At 36.3% G+C, this 18,097-nt stretch overlaps 1 protein-coding gene across 11 annotated transcripts in view; it reads right to left on the bottom strand.

Moving 5' to 3' along the window:
* Window positions 1-18,097, bottom strand: part of Sbf2 (SET binding factor 2) — a 450,794-nt gene that overhangs the window by 385,861 nt on the left and 46,836 nt on the right. For all 11 annotated transcript variants that reach the window (XM_087211305.1, XM_013074593.3, XM_013074594.3 and 8 more), the window contains exon 2: window positions 12,486-12,571. In XM_087211305.1, coding sequence (XP_087067431.1) covers window positions 12,486-12,571 — 86 coding nt within the window. The remainder of the gene's footprint in view (window positions 1-12,485; window positions 12,572-18,097) is intronic.

The following is an 18,097-nucleotide window of genomic DNA, read 5'->3' as shown; positions in this document are numbered from 1 at the left end:
GATTTTATCGTGAAAGATTTCAGTTTTTGACCATTAGGATGATGTTGGCTGTTGGTTTTTCATAGATGGCTTTTATCAGGTTGAGATAATGACCATCTATTCCAATTTTCTATAGGGTTTTTATCATAAATGGGTGTTCCATTTTGCTATCATGTTTTGATGAATGGCTATGACAGCACTAATTCAACCAGTCCCCTACTGATGGACATCTATGTAGTTCTTAGTCTTCTAGCATAAGTAGTCTTATGCATACATACATATATATGTATAAGTAATCATAAAAGTCGGTTTGTTTCAGTTACTCCCATTCATGCATGTTTCTCCAACTCACCGCCTTTCATTTTCAAAGCATTCCAGTTACAATAATATACAGTTGGGTCTGAGGATTTAGCTCAGTGGCAACACGCCTGCCTTGTAAGCACAAGGTCCTGAGTTTGATCCCCAGTACCAAAAAAAAAAAAAATATATACTATACAGTTATCCTACTTTCGTAGTTTCTGTTTAAATACAGAAAAAACTGCTAGAATTGAAATTAGGAAAGAAATTTATTTAACCTTCCAGGCTTTTAACAGAACTCACCTCACACTGGAAACCTAATATTACCAAAATAACTAAAATATTGATTAGCTCTGCCTGAGACATGCAGACAATCCAGTTAGATTAGAATTACAGAAAAGAATAATCAAAGGTATGACTAGGATTCAAGCACAGAAGACTAGAAACTATTTTTCAGAGAAAATAAAAAATCAAAACTAAAAAAAATTTTAGAAAAAACCCCTGAAAACTAAGTCTTACAAAGGGAAAAAAATTGAAGATGAGAGGTAGCTGGAGCTGAAATTAAGAAAATATATAACATAATGAAAATGTATTGTTTTCTCTGACACTAAATGTACAGTTTTTCCAACCCCTACCAATTCTGACACCAACTGTGTCTCCAATAATTCAACCAGTTATGATGGTAATTTCCTAAAGTTAGCACAGACTTCATAGATCAAGGGCTCAGATTCAAATGACTGCTCCCACTTTTGAGGCTCTTAAATTCCAGCTACAAATGTGGCAGCTAGGCTACTCACAACTTCTACCTACAAATTTAGGAGAGCTCATGATCCCTATCCTCAGGTTTGATCATTTGCTAGAATGACCCACAGAACTCAGAAAAATACTTATTAGAATAGATACAACTCAGGAACAGACAAGTAGAAGAGATTCATTGGGCAAGGTATGATAGGAGGTGGTACAGAGCCTCCATGCCCTGAGTGTGCCAACTTTACAGGACATCGACGTGTTCACCAAGCTGAAGCTCTCTGAACTTATCTTTCAGGGGTTTTCAGGTTTCACAGATAGTCTTTAACTGATTAAATCACCAGCTACTGAAGACTAAGAGAACCTCTAGCCCCTCTTCCCCCGTCAGTGGGACTTACAGTTTCAACTCTCTAATCACATAGTTATTTCCCATTGTAATTAACCTCCATCCTGAAGCTATCTACATCCTCTCAAACCATGAGCCATCTCACTAGCATACAAAAGCAAGTACATTCTAACAAGTTCAGGAACTCTGTGCCAGAAAATACAGAGACCAAATATTTGTTTATTTTTATACCATACAGACTAGTGATGTCAAAAAGATAAAATGTTCAGTAAGAATTAAGATTGGAGGAAAGATCTCTGGAATGAGTAAAAATACTACCACAGAGTAAAGCTATTTCTTCACTAAATCTGTTTTCTTCTAACCACATATCTAAGCTTTATCTACCAATTTCTCACTACAGTTAACCGTGCTATGTGACTGGTTTCTGATTAATGGAATACAGGTAGAAGTGATATATAATGCCTCCAGGTATATCCCACAAAACTTATTTTTATTATCCTCTATGCATCTCTTCCTCCTCAGCCTGGTGAATGCTGAGGATAATGTTTTGAAGATGAGAAACCTACATCCATCTACCTTATTGCCACTAATCAGCCTTCATGTAGTTAAGGAGAAAACAAAACAAAACAAAAGCTTCAACTTTGTGATTTCGGAGAGGACAAAAACTACTTCAGACAAGAACCCTGAAATGTAGGTGCAATGATAAAAGTAGATAACAATAAATCATATCATTATGATTTATTAAAATATTAATATACAATCACCTGATAATAGTCCTGTAAGAGAAGTAATATGATTAAAAATACTAAATTAACTTTGCTCAAGGTTCTTAAATCCCTGGTCCCATATTATTTCTACCACACCAGTCTTACAGAGAATTGGAGATAACAAAAGAAGGATCATTTGAAACTTTATAAGAAGTAAGATTAAGAAAAAAATTTTTTTAGGGTCGGGATGTAGTTCAGTGGCACCACACCTGCCTGGCAAGAGCAAGGTCCTGAGTTTGAGCCCTGGTACCACAAAAGAAAAAATTCTTTTTTAGCCTAGACTTTGGATACAATGGAAATGACATCCGTTAAAATTAAAGAGTATGAAAAAAAGAACTGGAATTTTAAAGGTACAGAATAAGTTATGAGGATGATATGAGGTACAACTGCATGAGAAATAAATGGCAATATGATCTATCCCATTAGAGAAAGAAAACCAGGCTGTTTGCAAATATGGATTTATAGTGAGTGAGGCATATGTTGTTCTCCATCTTCCTCAGGAAGTTCTCCACAGCCCCTGAGCAACAGGTATAGCAGAAATTCAGCGTGGCAAGAAAGTCTTGTCTAAAAGTGGTTCTAAAGAGCCGGGAATTTAGCTCAGTGGCACCATTCCTGCCTCACAAGAACAAGGTCCTGAGTTCGATTCCCGGTACCAAAAAAAAGTGGTTCTAAGATCAGCCCTAAAGTAGTTGACAGTAAGGGTAAGACTCTGGCATAACTGAGGGTATCAATGCACATTAAGCAAAATTGAGAGTAACTATAGGGTAAGCAAACCATTTCAGTGAGCATGGAGAAATGAAAAGCTTATCACAAAGATTGATTATTCTCTTTCTGAGAGATATAGAAAGGACCTACTACCTCAGATGCACCCTCAACACTCTATCAAGTTCCCTGCTGTGTAGTATTGTTACACCAAAGAGACAACAGTCTGAGAGTAGAAGACAAAAATGTGGCCTACATACAATCACTACTTTCCAGTTTAAACTTCGTTCATACCCATTTGCTTTGATATAAATATGACTTTTTAAATCCTTTTTGTAACCTTTGTCTTAAAAAACATGTCTTCACAGTTCGCATCAGTAGCCTTATGTCTTTCCACACATCCTTCATACCAAGCTTTGAACCATCTTTAACAGTGAATGCATTACCAACCATGCTACCTCACCACATGGGCTTTAGATGTTACCTATAATATCTTTCAGAAGTATCTCGGATTTATTTTAAAATCTATTCTCTTATATTTCTGAAATATGGCTGGCTGGCATATTATCAACCTATCTTTATTCTAAATAATAGCTTATACAAAGCTGGCTTTTTATAGTCACCTGTATTAACTTTCCTATTTACCTACTACATTTGCCTTTTTTAGATAAATTGCCCAATACTCTAAAATCTTTGTGAATCTGAATTCTACTGTGAAATATGATCGGTACCTTCCTCATCTTCCTTTTATGTGTATTTCTCTACAAAGAGAGAAAATTCCTTATCATCCTTTCCACACTCAACTGCTTGACCAGTGTTTATATATAGGTCAACTGAATATCCTATTTCTTATATTTATCACATTCTCAACAGCTTAAAGAATTAAAGCATTATGTGATACTTATACATACTCCTCTGCTGTTAAATAGCATCCTATAATGAAGCTACTCCTCCTATGTTACAACTGCAGAATGTTGACTACAAGCTTTTTCCCCCCTCTTCTCCATGATCTGCACTTATAGAGAAGACTGGATTCATACTACAGAGTAAAATCATTAGTGTAAATAACTAAAGAACTTCAAATTTAGAATTTCTAACAATGTTTCTCCCTCTTTTTCAAGCCACAAAATTTACTTACCACAATATGTTAGTCTTCTTAGAAAATTAGATACATGCCTCAATGAGGAATTTTATGAATATTATGGTATATTTTCTGAATAATGATATAAAAAGATTCAATTGAGACGGACATTTTAAAAAGGAGCTAGAACCAAAACAACAGTATTTTGCTGATGTCTAAGACCTAACCAATAAAAACATTTGATCCCATAATAATAAACAGATTTCTAGCCATAAATGCCTGTGGAAAACAATTCTTTAATTTTCTTTGAAATACTGTCACTAAATTTAACTGCAACTTTATTTATATGGCTGTCTGTGGTTTCCATGTATGCCTAAAAAGTACAAGAAAAAGACAGAAATATCCCAGAATTGGAAAAGTAGTCATTATGTTTGGTTTAGCTTATTTTCATATTTTTATTTTTAAAATATAACCAAATTGAAGTTCAGCATTTCTAAACAGAAGAATAAGAAGACAATGTCTTTATGTAAAAATGGAAAGAATAAATTCAGCATCTCTAAATTAAATTTTTTTTTGGTACTGGGGATCGAACTCGAGTCCTTGCGCTTGCACAGCAGGTGGCAAAACCACTGAGCTAAATCCCCGGCCCCTCTAAATTAAATTTGAGATTTATTAGTGAATGAATGCCTAAAACTATTTTGGACAAATGTGTTGAACACATGATCTTTCATTCAGAATTTAAGTGCATCAAATATATGCTCTCTGGGGGAAAAGAGGTGGCAATAAAAAATAATTTCAACATAATATTACATTTTGATCTATATGCATCCTCAGATAAAATAAGCCAAGTGGGTCTCTATTCAGTGCTATCATCTAGATATTATTTGGGTGTCCCTTAAGGGTCCACTGTGTAGAAAGGCTTAGTCCCCCGGAGAGCAACATGAGGAGGTGACTGGAATTAATACACTATCATCAGGAACAACCCACTTTCTGGTCCCCCTTCTGTCTCTCTTAGTCAGAAGCTTTCTTTCTGTCAATAAATTTTTCCTACTCTTAACTTGCGTTGTTCTCAGAATTCATTCTTTGATTTTAGACAACATGAATTTGCATTTAGGATACCTAGTAGGTTTGGGAGCTACATCTCTTCCCCCTATATCATTTTGAAGGTCATCCACTGAGACTACTGGTCAAAGATTATGAACTCCATATCTGAACCTCATACTCCCTTGGAATGATTTCTTTACACCTGCATGTGGTGTACCTACCTCCTGAAGCCAAGCACACAGATGAAAGTATTATGATGCTATCTCACAATTAGAATTATATTGTAAGAGAGAAAAAAATGGTCAAATCATCTTATGTTGAGATTTTCTTTATATTGAAAAAACTGGATTTCAACTTGCCAAAGATTAAAACTAAACCCCTATCTTTCACCATGCACTCAACTAATATCGAAGTGGATTAAAGATCTAAATATTAAAACAAAAACACTAAACTTGCTGAAAGGTAAGTTAGGTAGAACTCTTGAAGACATTGGCATAGGAAAAGACTTTATAAACAAATCCTCAGTAGCACGGGAACTAGCACAAAGAATCAACAACTGGGATCTCATCTTTTGAAAAAGATTCTGCATTGCAAGAGAAAACACCAGAAAGCTAAGACACAACCTACAATGTGGGAAAAAATTTTTACCAGCTGTTCCTCAGACAAAGGACTACTATCTAGAATATAGAAAGAACTTTAAAAAATCAGGACCCCCCCCCAAATATAAAGACCCAATTCAAAAATGGGTATCTGAAATGAACAGACATTTCTCAAAGAAGTAAAAGCAGAAAATAAACATATGAAAAAATGTTCAACACCATTGGTCATTTGAGAGATTCACATGAAAACAACACTAAGATTCCTCCTCACCCCACAAAGAATGGCTGCTATCAAGAAATCAGCCAATAACAAATGCTGGCGGGGTTGTGGGGAGAAAGGAATACTTCTCGCTTGTTGGTGGGAGTGCAGACTGGTGCAGCCATGGGAGAAATCAATATGGAGATACCTCAAAAAACTAGGATTAGATGTCCCACTTGATCCAGCTAATCCTCTGCTGGGTATCTTCCCAAAAGAATTAAAAGAATCATGCCACAGGCAGCTCCCAGCACAGAGGAGGCTTCCAGGTCAACATGCCACAGCTCCCAGTGCAGAGTAGGAGGCTTCCAGGTCAACCTACCACTGCTCCCAGCACACAGGAGGTGAGCCCAGCAGGTGCCAACAGGAAACCCCCCACCAGCCCCCAGCATAATGAGAAGGCATGTAAACAAGCCTCAGAACCAGACTTCCACATTACCTACAGCAACCCCAAAGGGAAATGAGATGGAACACTCTGATACTCAAGCACCTGGACTCCCTGAACTAGCAACAAAAGAGGATCTGGAAAAAATGAAATCAGAAATAATTTCTCAGATAACAGCAGAGGCTGTGCCCATAGTGCAAGACATGATTAATAAATCTAGAGAGGACACAGATAAAAAAAAATAGAGGAGCTGAGGAACATGATGGAATTCCAACACAGGAAACAAATGGAATCCATAAAACAGATGCAAACAGATTTCCAGGAGATTAAAAACTCCACCGAAAGTCTATGCAGCAGAATGAGCCAATGTGAGGACAGAATTTCAGATATAGAAGATAAGATTGCAATTAGTGACCAGGAAAAGAAAAATTGCTTTAAAATTGTATGGAACCACAAGAAAGCAATCCAGCAGCTGCTAGATGATGCAAAGAATAACATAAGACTGACTGGAGTCAACAAAGAAACAGGAGGGAATGCAAATGACATAAAAAACTGTTCACAGAAGTGATGGCAGAAAACTTCCTAAGCAGGGGGAAAGAAATTGACATACAGTTAAGTGAGGCATACAGGGCTCCAACTAGCATTGATCAAAAAAAATTTACACATAGGCATATAACTGTTAAGATTCTAGAAACTCAACAGAAGAAAAAACTTCTACAAGCAGTCACAGAAGAGAAACAAATCACATACAAAGGAAAGCCCATCAGAATCACAGCAGACTTCTCAACACAAAACCTTAAGGCAAGAAGAGATTTGGAGTGATGTATTTCAAGCCCTAAAGGAAAACAGCCTCCAACCCAGATTGCTGTATCCCGCAAAACTATCTTTCAAAATTGCTAGCGAAATAAGATACTTTCATGACAAAGAACACCTTAGGAACTTCAGGAATACCAAACCAGCACTCCAAAATATCTTAGACAAAATCCTAGGAAAAGACAACCAGGATCACAACCCCAGAAGCCCACTGGAGTGAATCCACCGGGCACAAGAAATTAAAAGCAAAATCCAACAAAAAGAAAAAGTCATAACAGTGATAAGTCAATACATATCAGTTATAGCCATCAATGTTAATGGTATCAACTCACCAATCAAAAGAAATAGATTGGCAGAATGGGTCAATAAGCAAGATCCAACAATATGCGGCATACAAGAAACACACTTCATTTAAAAAGAAACTCATAGACTGAAAGTTAAAAGGTGGAAAACAATACTCCATGCAACAGGAACCTAGAAAAAAGCAGGAATAGCTATCCTCCTTGCAGACCAAGTGGATTTCAAACCAACACTGATTCACAGATGAAGGACACTACATCCTTGTAAAGGAAACAATCCAAGGGAAAGAGATGACAATCATAAATATATATGCACCAAACACTAGTGTGCCCAACTACATAAAACAAATACTGACAGACATGAAAAATCATATAAGCACTAATACGATAGTAGTGGGGGAACTCAATACCCCACTGTCACAAATAGATATATCAACTAGACAAAAACCAAGCAACAAAACATTGGAACTCAAACTCTTAAAAAATGAACTTAACAGATGTTTACAGTGTTCCACCAGACAAAATTAGAATACACATTCTTTTCAGGTGCACATGGGTCATTCTCCAAAATAGAGGACATACTCGCTCATAGAACATATTTAGGTAAGTGCAAAGGAATTGAAGTTATCCCCTGTATATTATAAGAACATAGTGCAATGAAATTGGAGATCCATGGGAAAAGAAACTGCAAAAATTTCATAAACACATGGAAACTGAACAACATACTTCTGAATAACCAATGGGTCATAGAGGAAATTAAAGAAGAAATCAAACAATTCCTACAATTTAGTGAAAATGACAATACAACATATTGGAATCTATGGGACACAATGAAAGCAGTCTATCGAAGGAAATTCATAGAAGTGAACACTCATATTAGGAAAACAGAGTGAGCCCAAATAAACAACCTGAGGCTGAACCTCAAGCTTCTAGAAAAAGAAGAGAAGGACAAACCCAAAGGCCATAGAAAGGAGGAAATTATAAAGATCAGGGCAGAAATCAATGCAATGGAGACTAAGGGAACGATACAAAAAAAATCAATGAAGCCAAGAGTTGGTTCTTCAAAAGAATAAACAAAATTGACAAACCCTTAGCTAACCTTATCAGAAAAAGGAAGGAAAGGGCCCAGATCCATGCAATTAGGAAATGAAAAGGATGAAATTACAATGGACCCAGAAGAAATCCAGAGGATCATCAATACCTACTTTGAGAACCTATACGGCAATAAGATGGAAAACACAGAAGAAATGGACAGATTCGTAGACACGTACGAATTACCAAAGTTGAATGAAGACCTAAAAATTCTAAACAACCCAATATCAATCAATGAAATTGAAAATGTAATTAAAAACTTACCAACTAAGAAAAGCCTGGGTCCTAATCGCTTCACTGTTGAATTTTACAAGACATTCAGAGAGGAACTACTGCCACTACTGTTTAAACTCCTCAATGAAATTGAAAGGGAAGCAATACTCCCAAATTCATTCCTGGAAGCAAGCATCACCTTGATCCCCAAAGCAGAGAAAGACCCAACCAAAAAAGAGAACTGTAGGCCAATCTCACTAAAGAATATAGATGCAAAAATCCTTAATAAGATATTGGAAAATAAAATGCAGAAGATCATACACCCTGACCAAGTGGGATTCATCACAGGGATGCAGAGATGGTTCAACATACGCAAATCAATCAAGGGAATACACTGTATCAATAGAGCCAAGGACAAAAACCATATGATTCTCTCCATAGATGCAGAAAAAGCATTTAACAAAACCCAACATGCATTCATGATAAAAACCCTACAAAAAATTGGAATAGATGGTCTCTACCTCAATCTGATAAAAGCAATCTATGAAAAACCAACAGCCAATATCATCCTAAATGGTCAAAAACTGAAATCCTTCACACTAAAATCAGAAACAAGACAAGGATGTCCACTATCACCACTCTTGTTCAATACAGTTTTGGAAACATTAGCCACAGCAATTAGACAAGAGAAAGAAATAAAAGGAATAAAGATAGGAAACCAAGAAGTCAAATTGTCATTATTTGCAAGTGGCATGATACTCTATATAGAGGGCACCAAGAACGCCACCAAAAGTCTTCTAGACTTAATAACAAAATTCAGTACAGTAGCTGGAAACAAGGTCAACACACAAAAATCAATAGCTTTCCTCTACATGAACAACAGACTCACTGAGAAACAGGGCAAACAATTCCTTTAACAAGAGGATCCAAAAAACTGAAATACCTAGGAATCAACCTAACGAAAGAAATCAAAGACCTCTTTTCTGAAAACTATAGCATTTTGAAAAGAGAGACTGAAGATGATATCAGAAAATGGAAAGACATCCCTTGCTCTTGGGTACGAAGGATCAACATAGTGAAAATGGCCATACTTCCAAAACTCCTATATAGATTCAATGCAATACTGACTGAGATCCCAGCAGCACACTTCATGGACCTTGAGAAAACAATCCAAAAATTCATTTGGAACAAGAAGAGACCCAGAATAGCAAAAGCAATTCTAGGTAACAGAGACATGGTAGGGGGTATCACAATCCCCACCCTGCAAGATACTACAAAGCTACTGTGATAAAAACAGCATGGTACTGGCAAAGAAACAGACCTGAGGACCAGTGGAACAGATTAGAAGATGCAGAAACAACTCCAGACACACTCAGCCACCTCATCTTTGACAAAGGAGCCAAACACCCTCACTGGAGAAAAGATAGCCTCTTTAATAAATGGTGCTGGAGAAATTGGGTTTCAATTTGCCAAAGACTAAAACTAGACCTATCTCTCTCACCATACACTCAACTAAAATAAAAATGGATTAAAGATGTAAATGTAAAAACAGAAACCCTGAACTGGCTGGAACAGAGGTTAGGTAGAACTCTTGAAGACACTGGTGTAGGAAAAGACTTTATGAACAAAACCTCCATTGCCCCTGAACTAGCACAATCAACAAGTGGGATCTCTTCTTATTAAAAAGCTTCTGCACAGCAAGAGAAACCACCAGCAGTGTGAAGAGACAACCCACAACGTGGGAAAAAATTTTTACCAGCAGTCCCTCAGACAAAGGTCTACTATCTAGAATCTATAAGGAACTTAAAAAAAATCAGACCTCCCAAATTTAAAGACCCAATCCAAAAATGGGCATCTGAAATAAACAGACATTTCTCAGACAAAGAAGTAGAAATAATAAATAAATACATGAAAAAATGTTCAACATCAAGTGGTCATTCGAGAGATGCAGATGAAAACAATGCTGAGATTCCACCTCACCCCATAAAGAATGGCTGCTATCATAAAATCAACCAATAACAAATTCTGGCAGGGCTCTGGGGAAAGAGGAACCCTGCTCCACTGCTGGTGGGAGTGTAGACTGGTGCAACCACTGTAGAAATCAGTATGGAGATACCTCAAAGAACTAGGACTGGAAGTCCCATTTGACCCCGATATTCCACTGCTGGGTATCTTCCCCAAAGAATTAAAAGAATCATACCACAGTGATATATGTGCGCCCATGTTCATAGCAGCACAGTTTGTAATAGCTTAAACTTGGAAATAGCCCATTTGCCCATCAACTGGAGACTGGATAAATATGTTTTGAATAAAATGGAGTACTACTCAGCCATAAAAAATGAGAAATTAGAGACATTTATTGCTTAATGGATACACATTGAGGTGATATTCTTAAGTGAAATAAATAGGACACACATGTATAAATACTGAACAGTTTCTCTGGTGTGAGGAAACTGTAAGTGTAAATAAGGACTAAAACGTGTAATAAATAATGTGAAACAGGAAGAAAAGGGGCAAAGGGGAAGGGGAAGAGGGAAGGGTGGGGGAAAAGAAAGAAGGGAATGGAATTAATGAGAAAATGAAAAAAAGGAAACAAAGTCTTTGTAAATAGGGAGGGATGGAGGGGTTGCAGGCTGGGCAGGGGAGGGGGAAAAAATAAGGACCAAGAGAGTATGTAAAGGTGCAAATTTCCAATGATGAATGTCATTATATTATATACCTAAAACATACCAATAAAATAATATTTTTTAAAAAAGAATTATACCACAGCAATATATGTCCACCCATGTTTATAGCGGCAGTTTGTAATAGCTAAGGCTTAGAAGGTCCATCATCTGGAGACTGGATAAAGATGATGTGGGTTTTTTTGTTAAATAAAATGGAGTACTACTCGGCCATAAAGAATGAGAAATTAGAGACATTTATAACTAAATGGATGCACACTGAGGTCATACTCTTACGTGAAATACACAGGACACACATGTGTAAATACCAAATAGTTTTTCTGGTGTGAAAAATTAAAAGTGTAAATAGGGATCAAAATGCAAAATTGATAATGTGAAATAGGAAGAAAAGTTCTAAAGGGGTAGGGGAAGTAGGAGGGGTAAGGGAAAGGAAAGAAGGGAAAAGAAAAAATATGAGAAAAGGAAAAAATGGAAACAAAGTCTTTGTACATAAGGAAGGGTGGAGGGGCTGAAGGAAGGGCAGGGAAATGGGGAAAAAATAAGAACTAAGGTACAAGATCCCAATGATGAATGTAACTGTATGTTATACCTAAAATGTAACAATAAACTTTAAAAAAATAACTGCTAACAATCATCTAATTTATGGGAGTTCATGGAAGGGAAGGGGAGGGGAGGGGAGGGGAGGGAAGGGAAGAAGAAATGAAGAATCAGAGGAATTTTTCTGCTTCTGAGTCACAAAAATCCTAAATTTAGGGCCCAGGATTTAGCTCAGTGCGCTGCGCCTGCCTTGCAAGGTGCAAGGTCCTGAGTTCAATCCCGAGTACCAAAAAAACAGGGGGGTGGGGTACAAGGGATGTAGTTCAGTGGCACTGTGCCTGCCTGGCAAGCTCAAGGTCCTGAATTCGATCCCTGATACCAAAAAAAAAAAAAAAAATCCTAAATTTCGCCCTTAATATTAGAGAGAAGTTTAAATGGGCAAAAGAGCAGCACAATAAGCATTTCAAAAATCAGTATATTCAAAGGTTATTGTACCTAGAGTTCTAGGAGGGAAGAAAATTATTTCTAGCAATATGTTGCAGTTAAACCACCCAATTATTTAACAGGAAATGTAATACTATAAAAATAGAAATGTAACATAAAAAATATCAATATAAAAATGCAATCACACAACACCAACTTACCAATTCAATCCCCTGTGGAAAAGGTGTATCATCCCAGTCCTTCTGTGGAAATCTCTGGATTATTTTCCCCAGACCTTCTCCTGACTCTGTTAATAAAATCAAATTGAATCAGTTATAAGGTACTAAAAAAAAATCTTAATACTCATTATACTAGTGCTTTCTTTCTAAATAAATACTGGAATAAATATATAAATTAAATATTTTTAAGTTTTAAAGGATATAAAAGTATTCATCTTCTAAATACAATACTGAAATAGGTATTTCCTATTCTATAAACTACTAAATAAAGATTGGCTGACACACACTAAGGAAAATAGAAAAAGGGATTAAAATCTGTGTCTCTACCACATCATGGGAGTTGCTACCCTCTGTGTCCCAATAAGGAAAGTAACCTCACTATCCCAAACTGCAACTAAGGAAGAGCTTTTCCTAAGGAGGCTGAGTAATTTAAAGTAACAAATGACATTGGTAGCACTAAGCACAATTATGGATTGAAGGTACTGTTATGGGTTAAATAAAATTTCTTAGGCTGGCCTGGAACCTTCCCCATAGTCTAGGCAGAGTTTCTTAACCTCAGTACTAATGAAATTTGGGGCTGGATAATAGTTTATAATTTATTATGGATGTGAACAGTGCTGTCTTGTGCACTGCAGTATGTTTAGCAGCATCCCCAACCTCAATTCACTAGAGGCCAGTAGTACCTTACCACTACCACCAGCAAACTATTACCAACAAGAATGTCTCCAGACACTGCCAATTGTCCCCTAGGTTGAAAACCACTGTCCTTAACTACTGTGACATCAAAGAATAGATCAACTTATAATTGAATTTTGATTGCATAATCTGTGAATAAACTGGGTATGGAAAGTATATGTTAGATCTAAGTTTGTTTTTTGTTTTTTGGCAGTGCTGAGGATTGAACCCAGGGCCTTGAGCAGGCTAAACAAGTGCTCTACCACTGAGCCACATCCCCAACCCCGGCTTTCTACTATTTCTTACAGAGCTTCATGTGTTTACTCTACATGTTGTGTCAATTTGCTCGGAAGTGAAGGCAGCAGCATTCTGATTGTGCATGTAACTAATGTAAATCTTAACAAATGCTTCACTACACTTTTTTAAAAAACTGTTCAAAAACTACACTTTCTGAAAAATCATCCACTATGATCTCTCTACCTCATCCTTATGAATTCAAATTTTCCTTGCTCCTCACCCACAGTGTTCCCACAGTAGTTGGTAGCTACTATGATATAGGAGTGGAGTTTCCAGTAGCTATAAGGAAAAAGAACATCTGAAAAGAGACTGAAGAATGAATAAAGAAATGTAATATTGTGTAATACTGTGCTCCATATAAAACAGGATACATGGTATTATACCAATTGACAAGAATTAACAGTATGGTTAGAATGCAGATGTAGGGCCGGGGATTTAGCTCAGTGGTTTCGCCTCCTGCTACGCAAGCACAAAGACCCAAGTTCGATCTCCGGTACCAAAAAAGAAAACAAAACAAAAACAAACAAAAAAAAAGAATGCAGATGTAGAAACTATTCTACATCTTTCTTAAAACTAAATTTTAAGAATTGCTACTTAGTACATAATTAACTAAATCATCTTTTTCTATCATGCTAATGATACAAACAACTAAATCAGTGGTTATCTAAGCCAGACTTCTCTTTTGATGTCCACTTGCTTCCATCCCTTCTATTAAAGGACAGTAGTCATGTTTAGGGGCTCATAATCACATCACTCTTCTTACCAATCAGAGGGCAATTATTAAATAATTCATTCGGCTACTACACATACAGTTAACTTGCCTCTCTCACCAGACTGACACCAGTGATTTGGCTTGCTTTGTTCATTGATATAGCCTACGTACCCGCCACAATTTCAGGCATATATTAGGTACTTAATAAAATACCTACTGAATAAATAAATGAGACTATTAGATATGCAAGAGCATTATAAACTGGCAAAAACATGACCAGAGTGACCTGGCCATAAAAGACATCCTAGATAAATCAGATTCCTATACTAAGGAATTTCCAATAGGAAAAAAATAAAGAAAAAATATACTAAGATATGCTCAAGAAAACTCAGGCAACCATAGGGATTATGTGTAAAACTAAAGTCACAACAGGAGATATTCTAAAAATGCAGAGATTTAGCAGTAGAAATATAACAATAAAGACATGTAGGAATGAACAGAAATGTCACAAGAAAAGCTGGTGCAGCTATTCAGGCTCTATTTTCAGTAAATTCAGGAAATGCTATAGCGGAAAACATACGGAAACATATGGAAACAATTTCATAAAAAGAAGATTTAGGGGGCCGGGGATTTAGCTCAGTGATTCTGGTGCCTGCCTCGCAAGCACAAGGCCCTGAGTTCGATCCCTGGTACCAAAAAAAAAAAAGAAGAAGAAGATTTAGTCAGAAAAAAATTTTAGAGGAAAGTAACACATATGAGAACTTTCTTCTAATATGAGGGACAGAAAAACTAAGAAATTCCAAATTTTGGAACAAAGATATTTCTTATGTCTATTTAGACATAAGAGCAGCATCTTTTAAGTCCAATGTTAGAAATATAGGCTTTTGAGAGCCAAAATGAAATAATGAATAATAGCATATCCAAAACAAAAATCTTTTGAAAAACAGACATTCTGTCAAGGTTTAAAAAGTAATTCATATAGTCTCTCTTGGTTCTTATTTTTCACCCTTGCCCAGCCCTCCCTTCAACCCCTCCAGTCCTCCCTATTTACAAAGATTTTGTTCCTATTTTTCCATTTTCTCATATTAATCCCATTCCCTTCTATCCTTTCCCCTACTCCTCCCACTTCCTTCCCCTTTGCCCCTTTTCTTCCTATTTCACATTACCTATTATACATTTAGTCCTTATTTACACTTTCAGTTTCTCACACCAGAGAAACTATTCAGTATTTACACATGTGTGTCCTATTTATTTCACTTAAGAGTATTGCCTCAATGTGCATCCACTTAGCTATAAACGTCTCTAATTTCTCATTTTTTATGGCTGAGTAGTACTCCATTTTATTAAAAAAACCACATTTTCTTTATCCAGTCTCCAGTTGATGGGCATTTGGGCTGTTTCCAAGTTTTAGCTATTACAAACTGTGCTGCTATGAACATGGGTGCACATATATCACTGTGGTATGATTCTTTTAAATCTTTGGGGAAGATCCCCAGCAGTGGAATAGCAGGGTCAAACAGGACTTCCAGTCCTAGTTCTTTGAGGTATCTCCATACTGATTTCCACAGTGGTTGCACCAGTCTGCACTCCCACCAGCAGTGGAGCAGGGTTCCTCTTTCCCCACAGCCCCGCCAGCAGGTGCAAATTTCCAATGATGAATGTCATTATATTGTATACCTATACTGTATACCTAAAATGTACCAATGATTAGAATGAATAATCGATAACGTAAAATAGGAAGAAAAGGTCCAAAGGGGTAGGGGTAGTGGGAGGGGCAGGGGAAAGGAAAGAAGGGAAAGGAAAAATGGTGAGAAATGGAAAAAATGGAAACAAAGTCTTTGTAAATAGGAAAGGGTGGAGGGCATGAAAGGAGGGCTAGGAATGGGGAAAAAATAAGAACCAAGATACATTATGTAAAGGTACAATTCCCAATGAGAAATGTAATTGTGTTGTATACCTACAATGTACCAATAAAAGAATTTAATTTAAAAAAAAAAAAGAAGTAATTCACAGTTATCTTAAAGTACACGGTGACTTCTTCCCACACTGACTTTGTTTTGTAAACAATTTATACATTTAGAAAACATATTCAACTCACTTTTGGGTGGAGGGGTACCAGGGATCAAACTCGGGACCTTGCGCTTGAGAGGCAGGCAGTGGAACCACTGAGCTAAATCCCCTCAACTCACTTTTAATAGTGCCAACACATTTAAAAATAATTGTGGGAATTTAAGTATAGACTTTCTTACTGGCTAACACATTTCAAATATAAAATAACAGACTAAATTTATTATTATTATAGGCAAAGGCAGATTTCTTTCATCCTATTAATATAGAATGATACTAACAGAAACCTTCAAATGGGAATATTACACAAATGAAATAGTTTCCTTTTGTTATCAATGACCTTTCATGTAATTTTATATGCTAATGAATGTATGATCTAGCACAATACATCATTTAGAATGTCCTCCTACTTTCATCAAAGATTTCTAAACTCTGTTTGCCTAGTTCTTGGTTATTATCCCATCTTCATCTCTCCAGGAAGAAAAGAACAGAGAGATGTATTTGTCCTTGGACAGAAAGGTGAAACTATATGTCAATATGTGTATGTATAACCGACTATATATCAGATAAACTATACATTGGATAAGAAGTTAATATTCAGGGTATATAATGAATATCAATATGTCAACAACAAAATAACCAAATTTAAAAATGGACAATGGATGCCGGGGATTTAGCTCAATGGTTCCACTGCCTGCCTTGCAGGAACAAGGTCCCGAGTTCGATCCCCGATACTAAAAATGGACAACGGATGTGAATAGACATTTCTTCAAAGAATATATACAAATTACCAACAAGTACATGCAAAGATGTTCAATATCACTAATCAAAAGTGAAATGCAAATTAAAGCCACAGTAAGACACCACCTCAAATGCATTAGGACTTCTGCTTTCAAAAAGAAGAAAAATAACAATAATTAGTAAGGATGTGGAACCCTTGTATAATTTTGGTAGAAATGTAAAGAGGCACAGCCACAATGGAAAACAGTACAGAGGGTATTCAAAAAAATTAAAAGCAGAATTACCATATGATTTAATAAGCCCACTTCTGAGTATATTTCCAATCACTGAAAGCAGGATCTCAAAGAGATATCTGCACATTCTTATTTACTACAGCATTATCTACAATAGTCAACATGTGGCTAACCTAAATGTTCATCAGCACAGGAACAATAAAATGTGGTATACATATACAATGGAAAATTATTCAGCCTTAATAATGAAAGAAATACTATCATTTGCAGAAGCATGGATGGAACTGGAGGTCATTTTGATAAGTGAAATAAGCCAGTCACAAAAAGACAAATAATGAGTGATTCCATAAAAATCAAACTCTTAGAATAGTGATTGCCTTGGGGCTAGGGGAGGGTAGTTGCCTCTAGTGCTTCAATTTTGTAAGATGAAAAAGATCTAGAGATCTGCTCCATAACAATATGTATATAGTTAACAGTATTGTATCATATAGTTAAAAATCATCAGGATGCTAAACTTTTTGTACAGTTTTTACCACAATTTTTTAAAAACACAGCATACCCAAATACTTATGGACAACATTTATAACAAAACTAGGTGAAAAACAGCTCAATTGCAAAACAACTATGAACATCTACAAAATGTGCAAAATATTAGCATCTGTGTAGGATAGAAGGAAATAATGAAAACAGCTTGGGAACAGAAGACAGATCAAAACAGCCAACAAATCAAATGTTCACTAGAAAGCAGAATGGTCAATTTGAAAACAGCAGCTAAAACTAGAACAAAATTTCTATAGCAAACACTAAAATTGCTGGAGCCTTGTAAACCCCTATGTAACCAAGAGGGTAAAATATCTTTAAACACTTTA

The sequence above is a fragment of the Heterocephalus glaber genome, unplaced genomic scaffold (genome assembly GCF_053883595.1).
Source record: "Heterocephalus glaber isolate CG9 unplaced genomic scaffold, H.glaber_assembly_v1.0 deba00001428, whole genome shotgun sequence".
NCBI classification, from domain to species: domain Eukaryota; kingdom Metazoa; phylum Chordata; class Mammalia; order Rodentia; family Bathyergidae; genus Heterocephalus; species Heterocephalus glaber.
Note: the sequence above shows the minus strand (reverse complement) of the source record. Positions and strands in the feature narration are given on the sequence as shown.